General features: G+C 51.4%; 1 protein-coding gene across 12 annotated transcripts in view; it reads left to right on the top strand.

The window, feature by feature from the left end:
* The window catches only part of ETS1 (ETS proto-oncogene 1, transcription factor), a 77,340-nt gene extending 52,277 nt beyond the window's left edge, over positions 1 to 25,063 (top strand). For all 12 annotated transcript variants that reach the window (XM_080568001.1, XM_080567995.1, XM_080567998.1 and 9 more), the window contains 7 exons: positions 278 to 397; positions 1,054 to 1,254; positions 4,717 to 4,794; positions 5,444 to 5,692; positions 9,344 to 9,604; positions 19,559 to 19,677; positions 20,257 to 25,063. In XM_080568001.1, the coding sequence (XP_080424127.1) occupies positions 278 to 397; positions 1,054 to 1,254; positions 4,717 to 4,794; positions 5,444 to 5,692; positions 9,344 to 9,604; positions 19,559 to 19,677; positions 20,257 to 20,472 (1,244 nt within the window). In that variant the 3' untranslated portion in view covers positions 20,473 to 25,063. The remainder of the gene's footprint in view (positions 1 to 277; positions 398 to 1,053; positions 1,255 to 4,716; positions 4,795 to 5,443; positions 5,693 to 9,343; positions 9,605 to 19,558; positions 19,678 to 20,256) is intronic.
* Positions 25,064 to 25,267: the final 204 nt, after the last annotated feature.

Genomic DNA, 25,267 nt, shown 5'->3' on the forward strand with positions numbered 1-25,267 from the left:
GTTGGCTCGCAGGGAGACCACATGCACCGTGTAACCCAGCTTACCAGACAGGGCTCGTCTGTGCCCTTTAAGCATGCGATTCTTTTTTCTTCTGTGTGTAAGAAGTCTGCCAATGGACTCTCAGGGTTTAGATTTTGCGCTGGAGGGTGTGAAAAACTTCAAGAGCAAAAAATGAGTGGATTGCTCACTTTTTGACAACCCAAAGGACAGAGTACTGTGAGGACTTCTGTTGTCTTTCCCAATCCTTATGACCGTTTTTCTCTCCTGCTTTTTTCAGATATGGAATGTGCCGATGTGCCTTTGTTAACTCCCAGCAGCAAAGAAATGATGTCTCAGGCACTGAAAGCCACCTTCAGCGGCTTTGCGAAAGAGCAGCAGCGGCTGGGAATCCCCAAAGGTAAGACACGGCTTCCTGGTGAGCAGCTGTGGTAGACACAGAGATCATGTCCTCCCCCCAGGATGCCCTTCCCCACCTCTGCCACCCCTTTGACTGGTTCCCTCCGTGCAGCATTGCCTCGTTTATAGGCAGCATCAGCTGGAAAAATCCAGACACGGGGGCCAAACCTCTCAGTACCGCTTGCAAGCTGTACCCATCAAACAGACTGTGCCTGTCTGTCCTAACGGAGTGAGATAACCTCTGCTGCGAGACTGCTCCTGCCACTTTGTTGAGACTCGGGAGATTTCTATTTACAAGTCGTGTCCACTGTATGGAAAAGCAGCTGGGACCCTTTACAAGAGGCTGATTACAGGGAAACCAAGCAAGATGTGGGTGGAAAAAGGAGTCAGAGAAGTGTCAGGATTATTAGAAGTCCCAAACAAATCCAAAGCTCATTCCTTGTATGAAATAAGTCTGCAGATAGGGCTGATCCAACCTGGCTGTAGGTGCAGTGTTCCCCCACCACATATTGACCTTTTGCCAATTGATTTTCGGTCTCTATAGGATGAGGCTGTGCAGGTGCTTATCCACCTGTAGCACTGTTAGTGTCCTGTTTTCCTGGAGAAATGGCTTGTGCTTGCTTGTTAGTGAACCTTTTCTACAACCCTTTGGTGCAGATCCCCAGCAGTGGACGGAGACGCACGTGCGGGACTGGGTGATGTGGGCAGTGAACGAGTTCAGCCTGAAGGGAGTGGATTTCCAGAAGTTTTGCATGAATGGTGCTGCCCTCTGTGCCCTGGGCAAGGAGTGTTTCCTGGAGCTAGCGCCTGACTTTGTGGGAGATATCCTTTGGGAGCATCTGGAGATCTTGCAGAAAGGTGAGTCCTGGGGTCTCCAAGGTGAACAGCTCATGTGGTCCTGGCTACTCTGACTTTGGGCCTTTCCAAGGAGCTTGGTTTACAATCTGGCTGTGCAATGAGGTGTTCAGCTTGGACTGCAATCCCAATAAAAGCGTCTTTGAAAGCCTAGCTTTCCAGTAGGGTTTCAAATGGGCATCCCAACCAGCAATGGGCAGTGCAAATCCTGGCACTTGTTGAAAGAGGAAGGGTGTTTACGCCGGCCGCTTGGCCGGGATCCACAGCAGGCAGGGACGCTCTGCCTGCCTGGAAACGATGGTGGGATTTTCCAAGGCATTCTTCCTCAAATCGTTCAGCTCCTGCTGTGAATTTTACTACTTCCTCCAGTGCAACTAAGTACAACAATATCACCAAAATCCCACCCTAATTTCCCAGCTGCAATTGGAAGCGGCTTTTCTTTGTTTTATGTCTCATGAGTGTAATGGCTTTGAGCTTGAGTGGCTGTGTCCCACACAGGAAGGAATGGCAGAAGCCACCTGCAAGCATTTGAGGGCATTAATTTATTTATTTGAGTTGGGTAGGGGACATATGCATTGTTTTAGGTGTTGATTTTGATGGCGTGTGGCTGAAGGATGCAGAAGCAACACTTTTCCCACCTAGGATGGTTCCTAAAGAGTGGGTGAAGATCTTTAAGACCTTTAACCAAGTCATGAGCAGGAGCAGCAGCAGATCTGGGTCCTTCTCTAGCTCATTCCTGTGCAGAGCTAATTGCCTTCCTGGAATATCCCTTGTGCTGCCGTGCTGACCCTGCGTGCTTGTCAGTGGGCCTGTATTGGTGACAGGAAGGGGAGGGGAAACAAAGTTATGCCTTCCAGGAAACCATTGACAGATGGATGTTAATTGCTGATTACTAATTTTACTGCTACCTGTGGTTTGCAAAAGGTAAACATGGCTATTCCCAGGCTCTGTGCATGACAGGCTGTTTTTCTGCTCTTTGTTTGACTCCGTATCTGTTCAGTTCGTCTCGTTTTGCATGATTTTTAATGAGGGCTTATATCAACAGCAAGCAGTATAACCAAACAAAGCAAAGGGTTGTGGTCAGTCCGATTTCTACTTGCTGTAAGCCAGAGCTTGTAACACAGCTCTGCCTTCCTGCAACCCTCCTTCATTTGTCTGTGCTGTAACCCGCAGCAGCGCGATGTGCTGCAGGTACCGACTGAGGCATCAGGGCTGGGTTTGCTCCCAGCCCTGCTCTTCCTGCAGATCCCCCAAGGCACGCAGATGAACTTGGTGCTGCAGTTTTGCTAACTGTAAAGTAGGGATCACGTTTCCTGACAGCAGTGACACATGCGGGTGCTTAGATGCTGCAGTTACGAGGATGCAAAAGGTGTGAGGTAGATAAGGGCTTTTACAAAGATGCTGGGAATATTTCTACCTATTGCAGCTTTTCCTCCAGAAGGATGAAAAAGAGTAAGACAATTTATTTGTCTCAACACTGTTGGCATAGCCCTGGGAAACAAGAAACCTCCGTTCTATGTTCTGTTTTACTGGTGACTTTGTCACTTCTTGCGTAAGTTATCTGAGCCTTAGCTTCTATGGTGGGTTCTTAACACATTTCCCAGAGGGGCAATATCTATGAAGTATTTGGAGAGTAACTGAGAAGGGCTTCCAGGAAATAACCAACTTCACCCCAAGGACTAATTCCTGTTGCCTGTAAGTCATGGGACTTGTCTTACTTGTTACATCTCCAAAGGCCAGGCAAGGTCTGGGTTCTGTTGTGCTGGTGTTCCGCAAACAAACTGTGCAAAATGGCCACTGCCACATCGCTCTTCTTGTGAGACCAGATGTTTCTTTCCGCTTTGCAGCTGGGGATGTGAAACACGAAGAGCTCAAGGTTTCCTGAGGCTCACCTATAGTGTCACGGTGTTGGTGAGCCCATGTCCAACCGGCCAGTTCCCATCTCTCCCGTCTTCCCCAGTTGCCCACCATCCTCGCTCAGGGGTGTGGGTGCTGAGAGCGGTGGTTAACCCCTCGATGTTTGGCATTACCTGTGGTGGTGTGACTGCTGGAGTGGGGTCATGCAGGGACAGGCTGTGACCTTGCTGTCCCTCCTGCTAACATGCCTCCCTTGTGAGCTCTTTCCGAGAGAGTGACTCATGTACCGCAGCCTGCTCAGGGTTTAAAAACGGCAGCAGATGGGCGACTTTTCCCTGCATGGATTTGGGTATTTTCAGGCATATTTTTCCAAATTTCTTCCTAAAATAACCTCCTCAGTTACCAGCAGTCAGCAGTGCCCTCCACTTGACTGTAAGCATAGCTGAAGGTTGCTCTCTTTCCCTGTGGTCACCCACCCTGCCCCTTGGCAGACTCCGTGGGGAGAGGAAAAGAGCATTTCTCATTAGGTCTCTCTGTTTGCACAAAACCTCCTTTTGTTAGAGAATATTTTCCACCCTGCAATCCCCAGGAGAGAGGGCCAAAATTAGGCTCCTTGCAAGCAAACGTGCGTTATCTTCGGTTCGCTTCTCTTTAGCTTCAGCAGAAATAAACATAACCCGGAGTTGTCCGTGGTTTTTTTTTATTATTTTTGTTACCCTCTGCAAAGAAAATAAAATCTCCCATGCTGGTATCTCTGCCCGCATGCCGTGCTGGAATGAGTAAGGTGTTAATGGAAAAACTGGTCAGGGGAGGAACAGTGCGGCTTTTACATGGGAAAGCAAATTCAGCGCCAAGCCCAGGAGTACCAAAGTTCTTGGAAAAAGCAGTGGAAAGCAGAGAATCGGTGCTTTGATGTGATATTTGCTCATTCTGGGTGAATCACGCCTATAGAAAGGTTAAAATTTGCGGTGCTGCCCATGTATTCCCTATGGCGTGTGCATCAGGAGCTGGTTAATGGACAGGGTGGTGAAGCTGCTCTGAGCATGGGATCCTCCGCTTCCATCAGGCGTAAGGTAGAGGTGCCGTGTAGGCTGGGAATTAGCACTAATTTAGGGTAGGAGCTGGTTTGGTATGCGTTACCCACTCACTTGCTCACACCTACTGCTGGTCTAAAATAGGGGCTTTTTCAGGAAAACAGTTGTCCTTGTATGGTGTTTTTTTTTTTTTTTTCATGAGCTCATACATGTAACTGTAATAAACAATCCTTAAAAGAAAGACAGACAATAAATAATTTCCGTGCTTTCTTTAATTTTTAACTAGCTTTTCAAAACCACCTGGAGCCACTGATTGAGAAGGTTGTTGTTTCTGCTGTTTTGTTTAAATTTGTGCATGCCTCCAGCAAGAATTCCCAAAGGAGCCCAAATGCATCGAGTGCATTTTTCAGTGGGATTTCATCACCTAACTGTGCACTTCTGTTCCTTTGAATGTCCCAGTTTAACCCTGGGAGGAGCATTTTAGGAAGTTTCGACCTCTCTGCATTACAGCACGTTTTGCAAGGCATGGTATGTCTATGGACATGTGACATTTGCTTCCTTTTCTTCTTTGCAGAAGAGATAAAACCGTATCCCGCAAACGGAGTGAATGCAGCATATCCAGAATCCCGCTATACTTCAGACTACTTCATTAGTAAGTCTCACTTACTGTTATTGTTGTGGTGCTTCCAGGTGTAATATTACATGTGGTGCTTAATTCTGGATTGCTAGGTAGGAACCTGGCGAAGAAAGAGATGAGTTATCAGTCCAAACTCCTGCACTTCCCATTGCCATTGATTTGGAGATGTTCTTTAAGAGAAAAGTATTTGAGATTTGTAATGTATTTCATGAACCAGCAAAAGAACCCCAACTAAACAAACAAACAAAATCACTTGGATTGGGATTCCAGGTTCTGGAAGGTGACTTTGGAAGTTACTCATGTATTGCAGTCATCAGTGAAATTTCTCTTACCCATAGCTCTTTGCTGAGAGTATGCTCTTCATGGTTTTCCAGCTTCTCCCACTAGCAGCTTGCTTGAGAGGACTTCAGTGTAATTAATGATGTCTTATTTTTTTAAATCACTGCAATTATAAGGCACCATCTGTATATAGCTTTTAGAAGCCTCACTCAAAAGTATTTCCCAATTGTGCCAGATATTTTATATCCAAAGACAGTCTTCTCTTGCATCACAGACCCTGAATCTTACTGTGCTGTGGAAGACTGGAGGGGCAGTGAGCAGTGCTCTGGTTTCTTCAAGCTGACCGTGTTTGCGTTGCTTTCTGACATTCCCGTCCTGCCAACAGGTTATGGCATCGAGCATGCACAGTGCGTGCCTCCCTCCGAGTTCTCCGAGCCCAGCTTCATCACAGAGTCCTACCAGACCCTCCATCCCATCAGCTCGGAAGAGCTTCTGTCCCTCAAGTACGAGAATGATTACTCCTCAGTCATCCTGCGTGACCCCGTCCAGACGGACTCCCTGCAGACAGACTACTTCACGATCAAGCAAGAAGTGGTAACGCCAGATAACATGTGCATGGGGCGTGCCAGTCGAGGTACAGTTGGGCATCTCCCAGGGCTTGCCTGGGTTCTTGATCTCTCTACTTATATGAACCTACAAATGCTGCCTTCCCCTCTGTAGAGATAGTCCTTGACGGGGCCCAAATCCAACAGGGAGCCGTGCGATGTCAGTAGTGAAGCTGTTTCCCTACGTTTGTCTCTTATGGGGTTGAACTCCCAGATAATTCCCTGATGGCTTTGAGCCCTCCCTGCCTTGCACTCCAGGGGAAACAAGAAGGTCTTCCTTGTCTCTGCTCTGCTGCCTGTTTTTACATCTGCGAAAATGTAGCATTTCTGGCTCTGTACTTTGATGTCAAACTTGAGTGAAGCTGAAATAGGCTTTAAGGTGTTATTAGGGAGGACAGACTGCTGTGTGGTTGTATAAATCTCATTTTCCTAGGAGACCAGGCAAAAACCCACAAATCCTTCACAAGTTCTCATCAGGAGTTACTGTCCGAGGCTCTGAAAGGTTTTACACTTGATGATCCAGTCTTTATCCATTATCTCCGTTGAGTTTGATGGCTGTTTGCTTGAACAGATAATCTGTTCCAGTGAACCCAAGCATTATGCTTTGTTAGGAGACTCAGATGTCACGAGTTGGGTCAATGACAGAGCTGAAGGACCTCTGAATCCTCGTGCTACAACTCCACATCTCCAAAGAGTTATAAGTACATGATTCCTGTTTGAGTTGATGGGCTTTAAACACCTAAACACTTTTGAGGATCTGAGCCAAGTGCCTTTTCAATTAATATTAAATTCTGAACACATGGGGCCCAGATGCCCAACTATTTTGTAATTACATTGCTTAAAACGAGGCTGAGGATCTGGCTCACAGTATATATTCAAAGAAAGAGTTTAATCCGTAGAGCTCAAAGTCACTTACAAAGGGGTATCATTATCTCCTGATTCCAGGTAGGGAACCTGAGGCATGGGGAAGAGATCTGACCTGCCTGCGATCGCGCCCTGAATAGAATCCAGATGTCCCTATGCCTAAAATTCATTATACTAACGTGTTGCTGTGAGCCGGGTTTGATGTTGAATATTTAAACCCATTCATTCATCCAGCACCGAGAGCTGAAGATGTGCTGGTTCCCTGTGAAAGCTGGAGCCCCTTTGCAGGCCTGCATCGCATATGCCTTGCACAGCGGTGCTCATTTTATGTTGCTCATTCTTTTTCAAGGCTGGGAGAGCTAATGACAGGAAAGTTATTATTTGTATTATTACCTCTGCTTCTGCTGGTTGAGTGTTAATATGAGAGAGGTGACTTGGATGATGCAGTGAATCAAAAGGGTAGTGGTATAATTCTAGGTAAGCTTCTCTTTCCGGGATTGCTTTTCTGGCTATCTTTCATCTGTGCCTTTCCCTTTTCTTGAATTCTTCTTTAACATTTGTGATTTTTTAATAATACTCATTGAAATGCAAGGATTCAGGAATGCTTTTGCAGTTATGCCTTCAGCCTGTTCCTACTGGAAAGCCTAAAATGGTTCTAAGGGAAGGAAGAAAGAGACCTTAACCTGGCACTGGGGACCAAGTGCCCCTGGTTTTAGCAGACACTTTGACTTACTGATTGTGGTTGAAGAAATGCAACAGGCCCTGGCCATGCTTACACTAACACTACATTTTAGCCACCCAGAAGGGCCTTTGGGTGGCATAAATACTCCCAGAGTGGTATAAAGAAGCCTTAATATAAACCAGAGTCCGGCTTATTTATGTTTACATTCACATTTACCTTCCACTCTTTTATAAGGTTAATCAGTCGCAAAGTCAAACACTTAAGCAAGAGTCAGGGTGAAGGTTTTCCAGACAGTCGCCTTTCGCCTTTCTTTGTGTGGGCAGCAGGAGCTAATTTTGTGATTCCCTGGGAGTTTTTTCACTCTGCCTTATCAGTGAAGGCGTCTGGTTGGAAAGCATAGCTGCCAAACTCTTAACAAACTTCTCCTGAGTAGGTGCAAGGCGTGATTTGCAAAAGCTCACAGCTAGGTCAAATTTGGGTGAATTTTCAGTGAAATAGCACAAGTCACGTCCCCGGCACTGAAGCTGTTCATCTGGCAGATTTTTAATTCCTTTTCTAAAAGGGATCGCACCCCAAGACTTCTCAGGGAAGTGGTTATGCCAATGAACGTGCACAAAATGGTGTTATTTTCGCCTTACAGAATTCAGGAAGTGATTGAAGTACATTTTGTGAAATCCTTAAATAATTAAATAAATAAATGTAGCGTGGATATTATCAGGAGAATCGTTTTGAAGTGCGGACCCACTAGAAGTAACTACCAGGAAGGCCTTTAAGGGGAAATGTTGGATGTTAGACTACGCTGAGTCTAATGAAATCATGCTAAGGGGAAGGTGAGCCTAAGCTGGAATCCCAGGCTTACAAGACTAATTGATTTGGTTGAAGAGAGAGCATCTTTTTAGGATGAAGGGGAAGATGCCTGTAGCCGAGGCCAGCAATCAGGGCAGAGCTGACTTTTTGGCACAGCTCTGCACCCACAGTAGTTAAGCCTTTTTGCAGCAAGTGCTCTTCGAACTACAGCACAACAAATATTTGGGGGAGCGTGCCAGCGTCCTTCCACGTTCCTGTTCCCCTGTGATTTAATATCTGGGCCCAAGCTGCGGGTAGCTCTGCCAATGGAAACTTCTCCAGGAGCTCTTGCACAATCCCAGCAGCTGTTTTTAGCCCAGTTTGGGAAATTAGTGAACTTGAATGATCCTGTTGCACTCTTAGTTTGTCAGTAAAGATGTTGAGCAATCGTCAGCGTAAGGGAGATCAGAGAGAGCAATTTCAATTTGTTCTTCGGATCCTTTTTTAGCTCTCTGTTTTAAGTACAGAGGGTATACTTGTGCTGTTTTCTAGAGGGTGTAAATCAGCATAGCACTGCTAAGGATCTGGCCTCTCATGTTCTGGTCTTTACTAAAAATACCCCGGAGAGTAGCCTTGATACAAGCCAGCTGTGCTCACCTTACCAGAACTGGAAACATAGCTGTTTGAGCTCTCAGCCTTTTGCTCTCCTCCTCCATCAAATCTGCTGCTGCTTGGGGATTTGAAGGTGGAAGTCGGTTGTAACATATGGCAATAAAAGGCTGCTGCAGAGTTTTGTAGAAAACGTGAAAAGTCAAGAAGCCGGGTGTCCGGTGCCCTTGAACGTGCCTGAGGAGCACTTGCACAGGGCTGGCAGTTCAGTATGGGGCTTGCTGCAGAAAGATACGGGTCTGCAATAAGAGCAAGAGGCCCTGCAATTCCCATGTTTAGGCACCTGAACCAAGCCCCGAATATCTGTCTAAAGTGGATTATTTCTCTGCCATTGCCTTTTGAAAGGGAGGGCAATTTCCAGTTAGCCCCCGGCGTCTGTCTCGGATAGAGAGTCAGGACTCTGGGCTTTTCCCCAAATTCTGCCTGCCTTGCTCTGCTGCCTGACCTTTTCCAGGGCTCAGATTGCCCTGCTTTTGAATTCTGAAGATAAAAAAGGTACCCCAGACACAGGGCTTACTTTTGAGTTTGGTTGGGTGTGAGGTGCAGCGTGACAGCAGCGTTTGCCTGGCTGCCTTCTGCCTGTGCCACGGGCAAATGAAGCACCCCGCTCATAGCCACAGCCAGCTGGAGCATCCCGGTGTTGGCCAAGCACCTCTCACGTGCCCTTCCTTCTCCCCAGGTAAACTGGGCGGCCAGGACTCCTTTGAGAGCATAGAGAGCTACGACAGCTGCGACCGCCTGACGCAGTCCTGGAGCAGCCAGTCCTCCTTCCAGAGCCTGCAGCGCGTCCCCTCCTACGACAGCTTTGACTCGGAGGACTACCCCGCCGCCCTGCCCAACCACAAGCCCAAGGGCACCTTCAAGGACTATGTTCGAGATCGGGCCGATATGAACAAGGACAAGCCTGTCATTCCTGCTGCTGCCCTCGCTGGCTACACAGGTAGGGTCACGGTCCTCGGGAGACCACCTCCCTGCTGAGCACCTCGGGTAGAACCTCTCCGTTAGCGGAGGGCAGAGCTTCCAGGGTCTTTGGGTTGCCCGATTTTGCATTGTTGTGAGTGAGGGTTTTTGGGGTGTCCCAACCACATGCATGTGTTCACACCTGAGAGCACCCCCCAAAGGTGCTTGTCCTTTGAGCGTGGGCACTCCAGCCCTCACGGAGGGTCGAGGACACAGCTGAGCACGGGGCGATCGATGCCTTGCGTTTTCGTTTACACCTGGATGCCTCCTGGTTGAGTTTGGTAGGAGCTGGTGTCTGGTGTCTATTGTTGAGAACACAAAGTACTAGAGAGCCTTTGTTTCCCCATCCGCCACTTTTATGCAACGTGCTGGCCACGTGCTTGTGGTTTCCCACCTCAGGCAGGAGTGGCTGCGTTTCAGCACTGCTGTGCGTGATGCAAAATGATCTTATCCCCTTTCAGCAGCGAGGAGGGACTGTGCTCTGCTCTTTGTGTTGGTGAGAGGCAGGGATGGGACAGTGCCAAAGCAGACCCAAATATTTTCCATTCCCTGCGCTGGGAGAGATGAGAAGGTGATAGACCACAGAAACTCTGGCTTTTTATGTGACAGCCCTCCAGCAATCTGGCCATCTCTTCTCTCGACGGAGAGAAACCTAGTGGTATAGGGCTTCATGCTAATGTTGGGATAATCCTTTCCAGTCCTTCCGTGCCGTATCTCTTCCCTGAATTGCAGGTAGAATTTGTAGGACAGACTCCTGGCTGTTCCTCTCCCTTGTTCATACTGATCCCTCCTGCCCCAGCTGGTAGCAGCTGTGGCGCAGAGGAGCCAAGCAGTGGAAATAGTTTGTGCAGATAAAGATCATCAAAAGGTTCAGAGCAGATCCTGAGGTGCGACTGTCCCTGAAATCTCCTCCCACGCACGGCTCGTCTTAGGGCTGATATCTAGTTTTTGTTGGGGGTAAATGCAGAGGGGAGGAGAGGTGGAGAGATAATTTTAGGAGCTATGTGTAAAAAAGGAAGTGGTTTGTTGCTATAGCTTTAGTTAGAAAGAACGCTTAGCCTGGCCTGCTGAATGAGCCAGTTTCGACCAGGTCTATGCAAAATAAAAGTGTGCTCTGCCATTCCTGAATGGTTTTTGGCTGGGGGATGTGGAAGGGAGAGGCACGAGCAGTAGGAGGGGCTACGCCCCCAGACGCCGTCCTCTGCCCTGCCACAGAAGTTGATGCTCATAAGAAAAGAGACCGGTGAGCACTCCACGCACTTCTTTATTCCTCTTCTCTCCTGATAACGCCTTTCACCAGGGCTGTGGAAGTGTTTGGGGTACACGGTGCCTGGGCAGGAGCACTGGTTGCTTTTCAACAGCTGGGGAAACTGAGGCACGGAAGCACTGGCGAAGGTAGGAGCTGTGCTGCCCAAGCTGGGTGCTTCCCTCCCTGTTTGGTTCCTGGAAGAGAAGCGCTGCCCCCGCAGGGAGGCTGCATTCCCACCTCCCTCTGCCAACAAGGAGCCGAAGCTGGAGCCGGTGTTTTGCCAGGGGGTGTTAGCACCCCAAAGAGTGTCCTTGGACTCTTGCCGTCAGGAAAGTGAGACCTCAGTTAAGGCAGCGCCAGAGCACACTTCCAAATGCTCTGCGCCGCGTAACTTTTTCCCTTGCCTCATTTCAAACCCTGTTTTGAGCTGGGAAGATAATCCCTCGGCCCAAGCATTTTGACATGATCAATAAGTTTTTTTCATTGCTTCACTTGAGAAACTTGAAATGGGGGAAAGGAAAATTGGAGGTTTCCAGAAACATCGGTCACTTGCAAATCCTTGGGTCGCAGCACTTCTTGCTTGCCCCGGAGGCTGCTAAGCAGTAATTCAGTGCTGAAACCGCCACTGCCTGCATTCACCGTTGAGAAATATCTTTGGATAGATGAGTTTTGCAGACGTGTGACTCCAGGGAAGTCCTCTGTCCCTTTTTAAAGCCTACTGACCTGTCAGCACCTTATATTTTCTGTGCGGAGGGAGCCCAGCGTGGGTGCAAGGCAAAGCCAGGCTGCTGTGAAAGCAGGTCACAGCAAGAGCAAGTGAGAACATGTTGCCTTACAGACCATAGGAGGACCGGGCCCTCTGGAAACTGCTTTGCAGTAGCATATTTCTGCAAAAAAAATAACATTGAGGCTGTCCATGGAGAAGTGCTGGACCTCTCCTGGGCCAGCTGAGCAAGGACAGTGGGGACTCTCAGGCAGAACTCCTGGCTTCTTCTTCTTTTTATTTATTTATTTATTTTTAACTTGCTTTACTTGCTTTTCACTCAGGGGAGGAAGTGCTGTCTAGTGGCTAGAGCAGAGGAACTTGAAGTCTGGGCTCTGTGCAGCTTGGTGAGGCCGTGGAGCCTCCAAGCGAGCAGAGCAGGGGGTTACCAGCCCAGCGTCACCCCAAAGTGCCTGAGACCCCTGCTTCCCATTCCTGACTCAGGTGATGCCTTGAGCACGTGTCCAGTGCTGGGCATCCCGTCGCCAGCCTGCTGGAGCACCCAGCAGACACGCCACATGTGAGACACACCACCGTGTCTCAGCGTGAGCCTTTTAGGACTCGCAGAGGGCAAATGGGAGGGCGAAGCCTGGCAGACGGCGTCCTTCATCTCCAGGGCCTCTGGGTTCACGTTAGGCACCTGACGATATCGTTCGGGTTTTGTCACCGTGCCTGTTTTGCCCGCGGCCCTGGGAGGTGGCACAGTGCTTTATCGCAGCCGCGGCAGATCGCTGATGGTATCTGCCCTAGGAGGCGCATGCTTTGGTGAGAAGGTGCATTTTGGCGGAAGCGCCATTTGCGTTTGATGTGTTCTTCACCCTGCTCGCAAGCAGCTTTTCAAAGCTGTGTTATCTGCCCCCACATCTTGACCTAATTTAACAAGTTGCCATGGTTGCTCAGATAGAGGTTGATGCAATTTTCTTATCTTTTTTTGAAGGAGAAATGTAACTGCTCCGGAGTTGGTGAACTTCAGTTTCCATAGCTGCAGGGAGAGCCATCTCTGGACGCCTCGGGTTTTGGGGCAGCCTCCCTTGGGCTTGGCCAACTTGCGTCTTACAATGAGCCAGATTTTTTTTATTTTTTATTTTTTGAAATGACCTAGGAAACGGAGAGAGAATGCATCCGGGGTGCATCAGGACGCATCTGCTCTGCAGGCAGATGTGCTAGGTCTCACGTTGACTTATCTGAGCAGGTTCGTGCAGCCGCACAGCGCTCGGCGTGGGCGGGTGGCTCGTGCTAGGTGCACGCTGGCACACAGATCCCTCCATACCCGAGCTCAGCTGGGCTAAAGCGAGCTCAGCTTTGCCTCCCTGCCACCTGCACCCTGCCCGGGGCTGCGCTGTAGCCGGATCCCGCAAGCTGCTGGCTCCAACAAGCCGCCCCGATCCTTTGTGAGACCTGGCGGATGAACACCAACGGGGCGTAGCAGAGCAGAGCGCTGCCCGTGGTGTGGGTCTGACCGCACCGGTCTTCGGCCTTTCTGTCGTGTGTTTATTTTTCCACTCCTCTGACCTACTTGTGCTGCTGTCCTCCCGGTGGTGCAGGTCCAGCGGAGGTTCAGACCCTGCGCCCCTGTGGCCGTTGGCAGTCGCCGCCCCGGGCTGAGTTGCTTTCAGCTTTTCTTGAGCACCTGCGTGGGTTTGGAGCCGAGATGTGCGTGTTGGCTTTGGGGCGTGCAGGGCCTCAGCACCGGCTGTGCAGGCTGGGGCTTTCCGTCTCGCAGCGCTGCCGCAGCGCCCGAGCCCTGCTGCTGAGCTGCAACGTGCTGCCCCAAATAGCCGAACCAGCGGAGCGCAGCGATTCCCCTCGGGTTTGGGAGGGGAAGGGAGGAAAGAGGGACGAGCAGGGTGAGGTGACTGCAAAGCAGAGCTCAATCCCTTGTTTGCAGGGCCAGTGCTGCACGTGTAATGTGGTCCTTTCTTACGGGCCTGGCTAGGGAGTTGCTGAAGCCTTTACAGACAATCTCAGCACCTAGAGAGTTAATGCCTCCTTCCCAGCTAATATCACACAGGACCTGACTGTCTCTCTTAGCGACAGATTGATGCTATCTTCGTTATCATGCTGCCCTTAGAGAAGACAGAAAGTAGTGCTGGGAATAGCCGACCCCTCTGAGATGCTATCTCGCCCGAGCGCCCAGGAGCGTGTCCGCACAGCTAACGGTTTTGCCTGGGCCGGGTCCAGCCCCGAGCCCCGCTATCGGTGCTCGTGGCACTGTGTCGATACGGCCCGAACGTGCTGGGTAAACCCGTCTGCCCTGTCCCAAGTGTCTGTGGTGCAGAGCCCGAAGCCGTGCCTTCGACAGGCCTCCGTTTCTGAGCGATGCTTATCTGTGACACAGAAGTGAAAGCACGCAGCTGCTGTTTTGCAAGAAAGTTGAGCTAATGCCAAAGAAAGTGGGTCTCTTTCAAGAGAGCTTGTGTGCTGCTTCTTCCCTTCTCGTTGCTTACGCTGCTGGCCTGCAGCTTCCAGCCAGCGAGCTCCCCAGATGTGCTGCGCTCGTGGGCATCCAAAAATCCACCAGCAGCTGCTTTCCTGGCCCCTCTCCTGCTGTGCTCCGGAGATCCGGGTGTCCTTGGCATCCAGAGTCTGTGCAGTTGCTTTCCTAGAAACATCAGCATCCTTCCTTCCTGCGCTCCGCACTGCTGCAAAGCGTGCCTCCATGAGCACCCTAGGTGCTTGTAGCTCTGCTTAGGGCAACCCGGAGGTGCAGGCAGCTGGCCCCGGCAGTCACAAGAAACACAACAGCCCCTCCAGCCCGGGAGGTGCAGGCGATGGTGCTAGCTCGCTCATTTTGTGTCCTGTGCTGTACCTGCCCTTGTAGTAGGGGGATTTGAAGCGTGGCCAGCAGCAGCTCCTGCTGGTTTTCTGCCTCCCCCACGGCGCCTGTCCGGGCCCCGCAGCCCTTCCCGAGCTGCAGGGTGGGACGCGGGGCTGGTTCAGTGGCTCCTGCCCCACCTGCCAGACATGTGCAAATGACAGTGAAATCAGCCCCACGCACCGCTGCCCGACCGTGACGGCAGCTCAGCTCTCCCCAGCGCTGCTGCAGCCCCCTCAGCAGCTTCACAGCAGCCCGGAGGCGAGAGCAAAGCAGCAGCTGCTGCTCAGTGCCCCCTTCGGGGCATCGCACGGCAGCTCATGCCGGCAGGACCACCGGCAGGAGGGAGATGTGAAGCTCACCGAGCCCCTCGTGCTTCGCCGGGCTGATCGTGGTTCTCCTCGAGGCGGAGGAGACGGCTCAGGAAAGCCGAAATAGCGCAGAGCGGCCCATCTGGCTGCTCCGTAAGCACGTGGAGGGAAGGAGCTTTCTGGGTCCTTCCCCGCCTCGTTCACACCTGCTGCTCAGAGATGCTTTGATTTGCACCCCGGTGTCCCCTGACCTGCACAAAACCTGCCCTGGGCAGTGGTGTGACCGGGCTGGGCGAGGGCTGGGGCCGACACGGCGACGATAGGGCCGAGCTCTGCGGTCCCCTGCCTGGCACGGCAACGGGGGGCTCGGGACCCCGGCACTGCGTCGGCGCCACGGGGGGCTTGGGCAAGGTGGGCAAGAGACGGAGGCGAAGGCTGTTTTGGAGATGTTGCTGTGCCCAATCGCTGTGTTTGGTTGGAACCACAAACCGCAGAGCGCAAAGCATAGGTGTGCTGTGTTTTTTTTTTTTTGAAGTGTTTTTTTTTGTTTTGTTTTGTTTTCCTTCTTTCAAACAGAGGCCGTTGAGAGGGGTGGGGGTGTGAAACCGGCTCGAGAGACGGTGAGGGTGATGCGTTTGGGGCCGGGCCCTCCCGTGCACGGTGCGCAGCCCGTCTGCGCCGGCGGCGGGGAAAGTGGCCGGCAGGGGTGTGCTGGGCTGGGACCAGGGCCTGAGGCATCGCCTGCCCCAGACTCACTTGCTACAGGCACAAATGCAAAACCAGCTCAGACCTGCCCAAATTTTTGTCTCGGTTGTCCCCTCCCTCTCTGGCCCAGCCCTTGGAGACACCAGCGGTTGCACTTCACTGCAGAGGCTCCTAAAGTCTGTATAAAAACCAGGCGCTGCCACAAAGGGCTGCCCAACAGGGCCAACACTTCCAGCTCTCAGAAGGTTTAGGAGTCACTTCTGACACGGGCAGGCTTCTCCAGGTCCGAATTTTAGGATTCAGAGTCACAACCACATTTATTTGACACTGTGGGGGGCTCTTAGGTTCCCAGCCCGTGGTTTGGGTTAAAGGCTGGAGCTAGCAAAGCACTTCTTGCAGAAGGGCTGGCAGGATTTTGGAGACGGTGCACTTTAGTTTTAACCCCTCTCCGGAGCCAGGGGCGAGAAGGCAGAAGGGGACCTCCAGCCCTGTCCGAGGATGCTGTGGGGACCTCGGAGGACTGGTGCAGCTCCAGCCGAGGAGGCACCGCTCAGCCCGAGCAGAGGCCGGTTGTCATCCAGCATGAGAGGCATATTTTCCCCCTGACGTGGGAGAATTCCTGTGGTGTGACACTCCCCAGCGGGCCCTGCTGAAGGACCCTCTTCAGTGCCACCGAGGCGAGACAGGGTCCCCATTGTGGCCCTGCAGGGTGGCGAGCCCCCCGGGCGGGCGCTATTCTTAGCAGCCTCCGCGGGTGCCAGGGGTCGCGGCGGGGCGGGCGGCTTGGTCTGGGAAGTCCCTGGGTGTGCACGGCGGGGCCGGCACCATAAAGGGCGGCTTGTGTCCCTGCACCCCACGCTTGGGGCTGCATCCAAGAAAAGGCTGCAGGAGTTATTCCATCAGGGGGTTTGGTTTTGGGGATGAGCAAGGCAACGAGGTCTCCTGGTGGGGTGAAGTCAGCGAGCTACGCTGGCATGGTGGCGTTGGCACAGCTCTGCAGCAGAGGGAGCTGGACCGGGCATCTGGGTGGGGATTTCCAGCCTCAGCTGGGGATGGGAGGACGAGTGTAAGCAGAAGGGATGGAAAATGGGCGCTGCTCCCAGCTGCTGGGGGTGGAGGTTCAGGGCGCGGAGGCGAGCCCGGCAGCGTCACGCTGGGGATGCGCTGTGGGTGGGTGGATGTCTCTGTGCAAGCTAAGTGCCACGGGGAAATCCTCTCCTAGGTGGTGGGAGAAACACTTCCCTGCACCTTGCTTCGCTGCAGAGCAGGCAAAAGAAACTACCCTCTGAAGATAGCCTTCTCAGCGCTAATTGCAGCTATTCTGCCCAACCAGCCCATGCACGGGCCCGCCCAGCACCCCTGCCCTGATCATTTTTCCTTCCTCCGCTGACGCCGCCGCTCCCGTGGTCTCCCCAGCGCTGTTTTCGGGCACGCAGGCTTGGGCATGTGCTGGGGCTTGGTTCCTGCCACCTCGTGTCAGCCCCGCTGACATCTCGGCGTCGTGCCCCAGCGGCAGCACATCTGCAGGGCCTCCGCTGCCTTCCCCTCTGGCAGGGTGTGTGTTTATAGGAGCTGAGACATGCCTGCGAGCTGTGCAGTAAACACATTCTTGACATAATTGCCTGTCCAACACAGAGGAATTTGGGGTTTTACACTAGTCCCACAGGCGGCTAGGAATAGACCTTGGGAATCCCTCTTCCAAGGCACAAGCCGCTGCATTACACCGCTTCCTTCAAAATCCCAAAATACCCGCCGGAGCAGCGCCCGGCACGGCGGCAGGAGCCTACCTCGCTCGCTGCAGAGAGGGCGAGGAATCGCTGGGTTTCCCAACACCTCCCCACGCCAGCTGGCAGCCGAGCCGCCGGCACCGCGCGTGAACCGCACCGGCCGCTTGGCTCGGGCGTAGCGGCGCCTCTCGCATCGAGTCCCCGACACCTCGAAAGCCTCCAGGGTGGCCCAGGGGATTTTTCGAAGGGATTTGCTCACCACGAAGCTGGTGCCCAAGCAGTGGGTTTCCATCTGTTATATGTTAGGGGAGGAGTATTCGTTTTTCTGGGCAAGAGAGAAATCAGGGTGACAAACCTGGTTGTGCTTCGGTCTTGCTCCCTAGGACTGTTTTTGTTTATCCTGGTTTTGGCACCGGCTGCTCTCCTTACGTGTGGAGGGGATTGGTGTAAAGTGAGATGGGATGAGAAATTGTCCCTGCATGAATTCACCTGCAATTCCCCGTGGAGGGCCCCAGGAGCCTGAAATACCCTCTTGCCCAATAGCTTCCCTGTACGTAGGGCTTGGTGCTGTAAATAGGCCAAGACTTTGCGATGTGATGACATTTCGGGCCAGGCTTTTGGCTCTTCCATTTGGGACGTGAGGCGAAGGCGTGAGCTGCGTTTCCTCCCTTGCTCTGCTGCGGGCGGTGCGACGCGGCTCTGCCTCCGCCCCTACCGGAGGTCTCGGAGTCAGCCTCTGGGCAAGCTGCAGCTGAGGACAGCAGGCTGGAGCTTCTCCCTGCCAATTCCTTCTCATTCACAGCCGGAGATGCTGAGCCCTCCGCTTTGTCCTGCCCGCAGCCCGGGCTGGGGTACCAGGGATGCGATGCTGCTGGCCAGCCGGGGTTTACTTGTGCCCTGTGGCTTGGCGGAGGACCCAGCGCCCTCAAAATCTGTAGGGATTTCTTAGGGGAAACCAGAGCTACGCCCCTTGGGGAGGGCTGGACGGTGCGCGGTGATTCCCCGATCCCTGTGCGCCTGTCCTGGAGCCGGCTCTGTCATTTCCTGCTCTCTAGCAGCCTGTCTGCTTTTTGAGTCACTTGAAACATTGTGGAAAAGGGGGAACACCCCTCTCCTCCTTCAGCGGGTTATCCTGCAGCCACAGCACTGACGTCTCCATTGTCATCCATGGAAATTAGGCTGTTCTCCATCCCTTTTTCTGAGTAAATAACTTTTTTCCCTGCTTGAAGCTTGTTCTCATTGCTGTCAGCAGGCAGCTTTACCCCATCCTGCCTGCCATCCTAATCCAGCGCTATTTTTTTGGTGATAAATCATTTCCTCTAACCTCTGGCTCTGTTTATTATTATTATTGTCATTATTATTACTGAGATTTTCTAAGCTCCATTTGAAACATTTCAGACTCTTTCCCAGAACACGTTCCCTAGAGCTAAGCGCAATATTTCGGCTGTGGCCACAGTTGAAAGTTGCTCATCAAAGAGCTTTTGGCTTGAGGGCTTCTCCTCTACCTTTGATTGGGACACAAGTGCACAGAAGAGATAAGTGTTTTTGTTTTTTTTTTTTGTTTAAATCACTCCACATAAACCATTAATCCAGCCAAAACCAGGCTGTGAAGCCTCAGTCTCTCAGTGTGGTGCACCAGCTACTGCACATGAGGTGTGTTGGGCCCGGGACCCTGAGACAAATTGCTGCTGGCCAAAATTGGCATCCATGCGGAACAGGGAGACCGTGGAGTTGTAAAGAGAGGCTGAACATCAGCGGCGAGGGATGCTCTTGCCTTGCTGGGTAAGGAGAACCAGCAGCCCCGGGGAGCGCGGGGCTGAGCTCTGCCTGCCAGCACCGCCAGCCCCTGCCCATCTCCGTGAGCCGGCGCAGTCCGTGCCTGCAGCAACACGCCCTGGAAAGGGGCCAAATAATTTTCATACCTGGGTCCCCTTTATCTCCGTAAACAGCCACGGAGCAAAGAGTCAAGGTCGGGAAGCAGGAGTCTGCCGGAGTTCATTCAATGGCCAGGAGGTTTTTGGCACGTAGGAAGCGGTGGTGCTCTTGTGCCAAGACAACGACTGCTCGCTGTTTGGGTGCCAGAAAAGTAATCCTATTTATGTAACTCGAAGTGAAGCATTCCAGTGCATGAATATTCAGCTCTTGCTGCAAATAGGAAGCTCTTTTACCTGCAGGATTTAACTCTCAAGTTGTCATCCCAGCCCAGATCTTGCCCTGCAGCCACTGACTTTTCTTTTCTCATTGGTAGCTTTTATTTTTTTTCCAGTGAGCACCATTTGCATGCGATTTTTTCCGCCTTGGGCTAGGATAGAAGGGGCTGTGCTTTCCTGGCACTGATGTCTCATGTTTCCTTTGTCTTTCTAGGCAGCGGACCCATCCAACTGTGGCAATTCCTGCTGGAACTGCTCACTGACAAGTCCTGTCAGTCCTTCATCAGCTGGACGGGCGATGGCTGGGAGTTCAAGCTTTCCGATCCAGATGAGGTAGAGTACCCAGGAATTCAGTGCTCAGCCCCAATGCCACTGAAATATTTGCTAGGATAATTCTTCTCTCCACCCTTCATGGCTGAGTTTGGGGCAGTCACGTTGTTCTGGTCTTATGTAGGGGAAAACAATGAATTAGAGCCCAGCTGGAAACTTGTTAAAAACTGGGCTGCAATAATATACATGTAGGGAGCAGTAATGCACGCCCACGTTTGGTGGGAAGTAGCTGTAACTCTAGAGAAAGGCGTGGTGACAGAACTCTTCAGATAAGGTGTGCAGGTGGGACTTGGGGCTTCCCATTGATTTTGGGAAATGGATGGGCTGTTCGTTCCCTTCCTTGGCTTCTGTACCATTGTAGAGGCCTCCTCACTGCTCTGCTGATCGATGGAGGGGGGGGTGGGGGTTCCTAAATTTTAATGTTTGTGACCTGAGTCTATCCTGAGGAAGAGGAGAGCCCTCTCCCTTCCCTCATGGCCAGCACTGCTGCTTGCCAAAGGATGCCCAAGCAGGCCAGAAAGACCCTCCCTGTCCATCCCATGCAGTCCTTCCCCTCTTGAACTCTCCCCACCCCTCTCCCAGGTGGCCAGGCGATGGGGCAAGAGGAAAAACAAGCCCAAGATGAACTACGAGAAGCTGAGCCGTGGCCTGCGCTACTACTACGACAAGAACATCATCCACAAGACGGCCGGGAAGCGCTACGTCTACCGCTTCGTCTGCGACCTGCAGAGCCTGCTGGGCTACACGCCGGAGGAGCTCCACACCATGCTGGACGTCAAGCCGGATGCCGACGAGTGAAGGCGGCCGGCTGGGGTGGCCGACGGCCTCGTGTCATTCTGGAGAGTTGATGGGACTTTGTCTTTTTTTTTTTTTTTTCCTTTTTTTTTTCGTTATTTTTTTTTTTAAGAGCAACTCAGATCTGATGCTTTGAGGATGTTGGGAGAGAGGGTGGCGGAAGAGTCAAACTTTCCGTCAAAACCTAAAAAGTTTGGTTCGGAGAAGGATGGGCCTTTTTCTTCTGAAAGCTCCAAGACAGGCTTTTTTGGGGTGAAATTCTGAGTTTTAAGAAAGCCAGAAAAATGTAGCTCACTTTAAAAAAAAAAAAAAAGAAAAAAAAATCCTCCCCGTCCCTTGCTGTTTAGAAAACCTATTAACAAACGGATCCCTTCGGTTATTGTGCTGTTGGCACAACAAACTGACAGTTCAGGAAATGACAGTATTCCTAAGGATTTGAGGATTTTAAACTTTTTCGGGGGGGAGGGAAAACAAAAGTGGGTGAAACTTCCTGCTTTGGGGAGGGGCAATATAGGAAAGAAAACAAGAACTCGTTGTCGTTCTTGTTACATCGCCTTTCTGTCGATTGTCTTCTTTTATACAAAAGGCAGAATTTTTGCTAGGAGGGATCAAGACATTTTTTTTTTTTTAATTTGTTAAAGTTTTATTTTATTAAATTTTGTGCCAGTATTTTTTTTAAATAGTCTTAAGCTCTAAGATGGTCTCAGTATTGCAATATTGTGTGTGTTTGTTTCTGTTATGCCAGCAGAGAGTTTTATCACAGTGAGGAAAAAAAAAAAAAAAAAGAAGTTTATGTAGACCCCACTGGAGAAGTGTAGCGCTACGACTCGTGATCTCTGAATCGTATGTGAAGGAAAATGAACTCCAAACTGGCTCCTGGGGATGCTGGCTGGGTGTGCCGCTCTCGCTTTGAGTCCCACGCGCTTTGCTCCGCCATTTGCTGATAAAGCTGGTTGAAATTTCCGACAGCGCTTTGTTGTTGTTGCTGTTAAAAATAGGTCTTTTTTTTTCTTACAGCTGCATTTTGTGCACAAAGCGGCTTTTCAAAACGTACCGAGATTTGCAGCGAAAATGGCTTTCACGTTTTCCAGGGAGCGTTTTCGCTCAAGGAACACTCTGGTGCTTTCAAGAACTTTTTCATTTTTGGGGGGTCACGGGGGAGAAATTCCCATATTTTGGATGTGGTAGCTGAAAAACATACAAATTGATGAGGGGAAAAAATCCGGAAAACATCGAAAAACCGAAAGGAAGTGTTTCTTCCTTCCCGTTTTGACCAGCTCTACCTTTATTGCTGTATGTCTTAACCGGCCGGGCACATGCAGAAAGGAAATTGGCCTTGCAAATGGGTTCTTTACTGCCCTTTGTAAGGCTGATCCTGCAAAGCGTGTCAGGGTGTGATTGACATGAAGCATATGACTGTTGTCTCTGGGGTAAACGAGAGGCCTCGTGTGCCTGCCCGCGCACAAGACCGATGCAGGATCGGTCCCAGGGGGAGCTGCTCCTCCTGTCCTCGGAGCCTTCTGCAGCTGCTTTGCCTGCAGAGCGGCAACTCCAGCTTCAGCGAGCAGTCCCTGGGACGCTCTGAGCAAACCGAGGCTGATGCCAGGGCTGGGCTCGAGGTGACAAAGAGGACAGGGCAGTAAAAGTTAAAATACCTAGATATGACCCCACAGCCGGACCCGTGCGGATCCAGCTGCAGAATCGGGGCTTTTGCCCTGGGGAGCTGTTGGGCATTTTGTTTTTAAAGACAGTATTATGCATTTGAACCAAAAGTACCTTTTTTTTGTGTGTTGTTTGTCTGTCCATCTGTGTGTTTTAGGTAGCTGCGTTAACACAGAGGCACTGTGAGACAGCGGCGCGGGGGCGAGGCAGGGAGAGGCTTTCCGGAGATGCTCGGCAGGCGAGGGCGGGCAGGATGGTGCAGGGGGGAAGAAGCCGGGGGCTTAGGTAAGGGGGGCTGTGGGGTATGCTCACGGGGCTGGGGCTGCACACCATCCCGCTGAGCGTACGGAAAAGTAGCGGGGTGGACGGAAAGGAAGGAAAAGGGGACGGGAGGAAGGTGAAAGGAGCACCAAAGGAGGGATGAGACGCTGCCTGCTGGGAGGTAAAACTTAGCTGGTCTCCGCGGGCAGATGGAAGGGAGCAGCTCGGAGCTGGAGAGAGGAAAAATGTAGATAGTGGGGAGCTGCAGCGAGGCGCCGGGGCTTTACCTGGCAGGGACCAGCTCGCCAAGGAGCGGGCATGGTGCAATGGCACAGCAACATGCAGCAGGCGGGGAGCACAAGGGCACCCCAACGGGGCACGCCATCTGGGTGGGGTTTCCAGCAGCCAGCAGTTTTTGTAGGCTTTCCATTGCTGTCTTGCATGCAGCTGCCAAGTGCCCTTAGCTCTCCCTTCGAGGGCCACCTCCAGCATGGCTTTGAAATTGCTTCTTCTGCCCTGAGAAGTCCTGCCTGTGGCACCACGCCGTGCCCTGGGCAGTGCCTCCTGCCGTGCTTGGCCCATCAGGTGCTCGGCTGCAGCTGAAGTGCCTTCTTCGAGCAGAAAGCAGGGATGACATTTCACTCAGATGGAAGGAAACAGAGTTTCCCATCGTTCTGCCAGGCGAAATCCCTCATCTGCTCTGCTGTGCTGATTTTTTGAAGGTTTCCAAAATGCACCTGTTTCACCGACCACAAGAGTCCATGCCCAGGGATCTCAGGAAGACTGATTAAAGGTTAGAAAGGGCAGATCGTGGAGAATGGCTCTGTTTTCTGGAAGTAGCCCATAGCCAGAGCTTCCTCACCGTTTCTTATGGCCGTTTGCCACCCCGGATCGCAGCCTGTGTGCGAGTGCCGCAGCAAAGGGGCAGTGCCGTCCTAGGGACATCCTTTAGCCAGGTTCACAATTCACTATTTTCCTCTACTTTTTGTTCCCATTCTAGAGACCATCCCAGAGAGGGCTGTGTGCTGTTTTTATACACTGGAAATCTGCAGATTTGTTTGTTTTCGTTTTTGTTCCTTTTTATTTTCTCCCGCTTTTTAATTGCATGTTGACTGGTGGAGAGGGATGTGCGAACCAGATGTGCTGGAACCCAAACCCTCTTTGACCTCCTCTTCTTCGAGGCCACGAAAATTTGGTTAACCCATGCACATGCTGAACCAGAAGGATGGGTTTGAGAGGGATGAGAGATCTGCCAGGGACGGGACTCGCTCCTGTGCTGGTTTCTCTGCGCGGGGCTGAGCTTCGCCCTCGGCAGGTACCTGTGGCACTTGGCAGTCGGTAACTGTCTCCTGGTGTGGAACCTCTCCAGTGCGTTTGGTGGCTTTGGGTATTTCCTGTGTCCTGCTCGTGACCTGCTGTTCTCGGTGTCTGACCCCCGCAGGGCACGTCCCCCTCTGTCCTCCTCTGTCCCCTTTGTCCCCTGGCAGAGCCTGAGCCCAGCCCTGGGGGCGCGGCTTTGGCGAGCAGCCTCCCCGGGGCTCGGCAGGCAGCACCCGGCCCTGCTGGGACCCTCCTTTCCCAATTGGCTTTTTAAGGTGCGTTTCCCAGAGAACGGGTCATTTCGAACATCGGGGGAAAGGGACCTCAATAAAAGGTGGAAAAAAAGCAAGCAGATCAAAAAGCAAGCAGATCCGTCTGCTGCTTGTCCCTCTCCATCCCATCCCCATGGACGATGGCCAGAACCCGGTGAGCGTGCACGTGTAGATCCATTTATTTACACACTACGACCACCCAGCTCCAGGGGCGATCATTCAGCGCGAGATCGCTCTGGAGAAACGCCCGACAGGGCAAGAATAAAGATATTTTAAGATTTAACCTCCACATCTGTTCCCAAAGCGCCACCTACTCCAAAAAACGGTCCCGGTAAGCACCAAAAAATTCAGATGCCGCAGGAAGCATCTCCACCTCCTGCCTATTTCTCTTCTGGAGGGGTTTTCTGCGAGGCTTTGGGGCTTGGTTGCTTTTTCGTCATAAATGTCGCAAATTTTGGATTCCTTGGCGTGCTCTGCTCTCTGGTAGGGTCTATATAACATCCGTGAGCTGTTGTCTACATTCCAAAGAGGTTTAAATAAATGATAAATCTATGTATACGTATATGTTATAATGGAATATCTCCAGGAATTAACTGCCTCAGTTAAAAAAAAAAAAAAAGGTTTTTTTTTTGTTCTGTTTTGTTTTTACACATGGGATTTTTTTTAAGCTGATAAACATAGAAGAAGAAAAAAAGAGATTGTTATATTGTGCTGTTCGACTATTTTCCAACTTGTATTTTCATATAATTTATATTTTTTAAAAGTGGAAAAAAATTTTAAAAGCAAGATTAAAAAAAAAAAAAGGAAAAAGCAGGTGCTTTTTAAAAAAACTGAGCTGAGGTAGCTTAGAGATGTAGCGATGTGTGTGTGTGTCCGTGTGTTGTGTTTTGTTTTTTGTTTTTTTTTTTTAAAGGATACAAAAAAAGTCCCTCCTACATTGAATACTTAAAGAAGGAGGGGATTGGTTTTGTTTTAATTGCTGATGCTGGCACATCATTTTGCTGGAGAGTTTTTTATATACTGTAGCCTTATTTCATATCGTATTTTAAACCATGTGAAATTAAAAGAAGAATAATTCATAATGCTCGGTCTCCGTGTGCTTATTGAGCCTTTGTTCTCGTGCCGGGCGCTGCCTCTGCCTTTCCCGTTCAGGTGGCAGCGGGGACAAGGCAGACCCCGATGTAGCCGGAACTTTTCCAGCCCCTCCTGCTGCAGCAGGGGGATGCGCAGGTTGTCCTCTCCAGCTCCTCGGAGGCTGTCCCCACTTGGCACTGCAGGCCATG

This window comes from Anser brachyrhynchus (genome assembly GCF_964034855.1).
Source record: "Anser brachyrhynchus genome assembly, chromosome: 25".
Lineage (NCBI taxonomy): Eukaryota > Metazoa > Chordata > Aves > Anseriformes > Anatidae > Anser > Anser brachyrhynchus.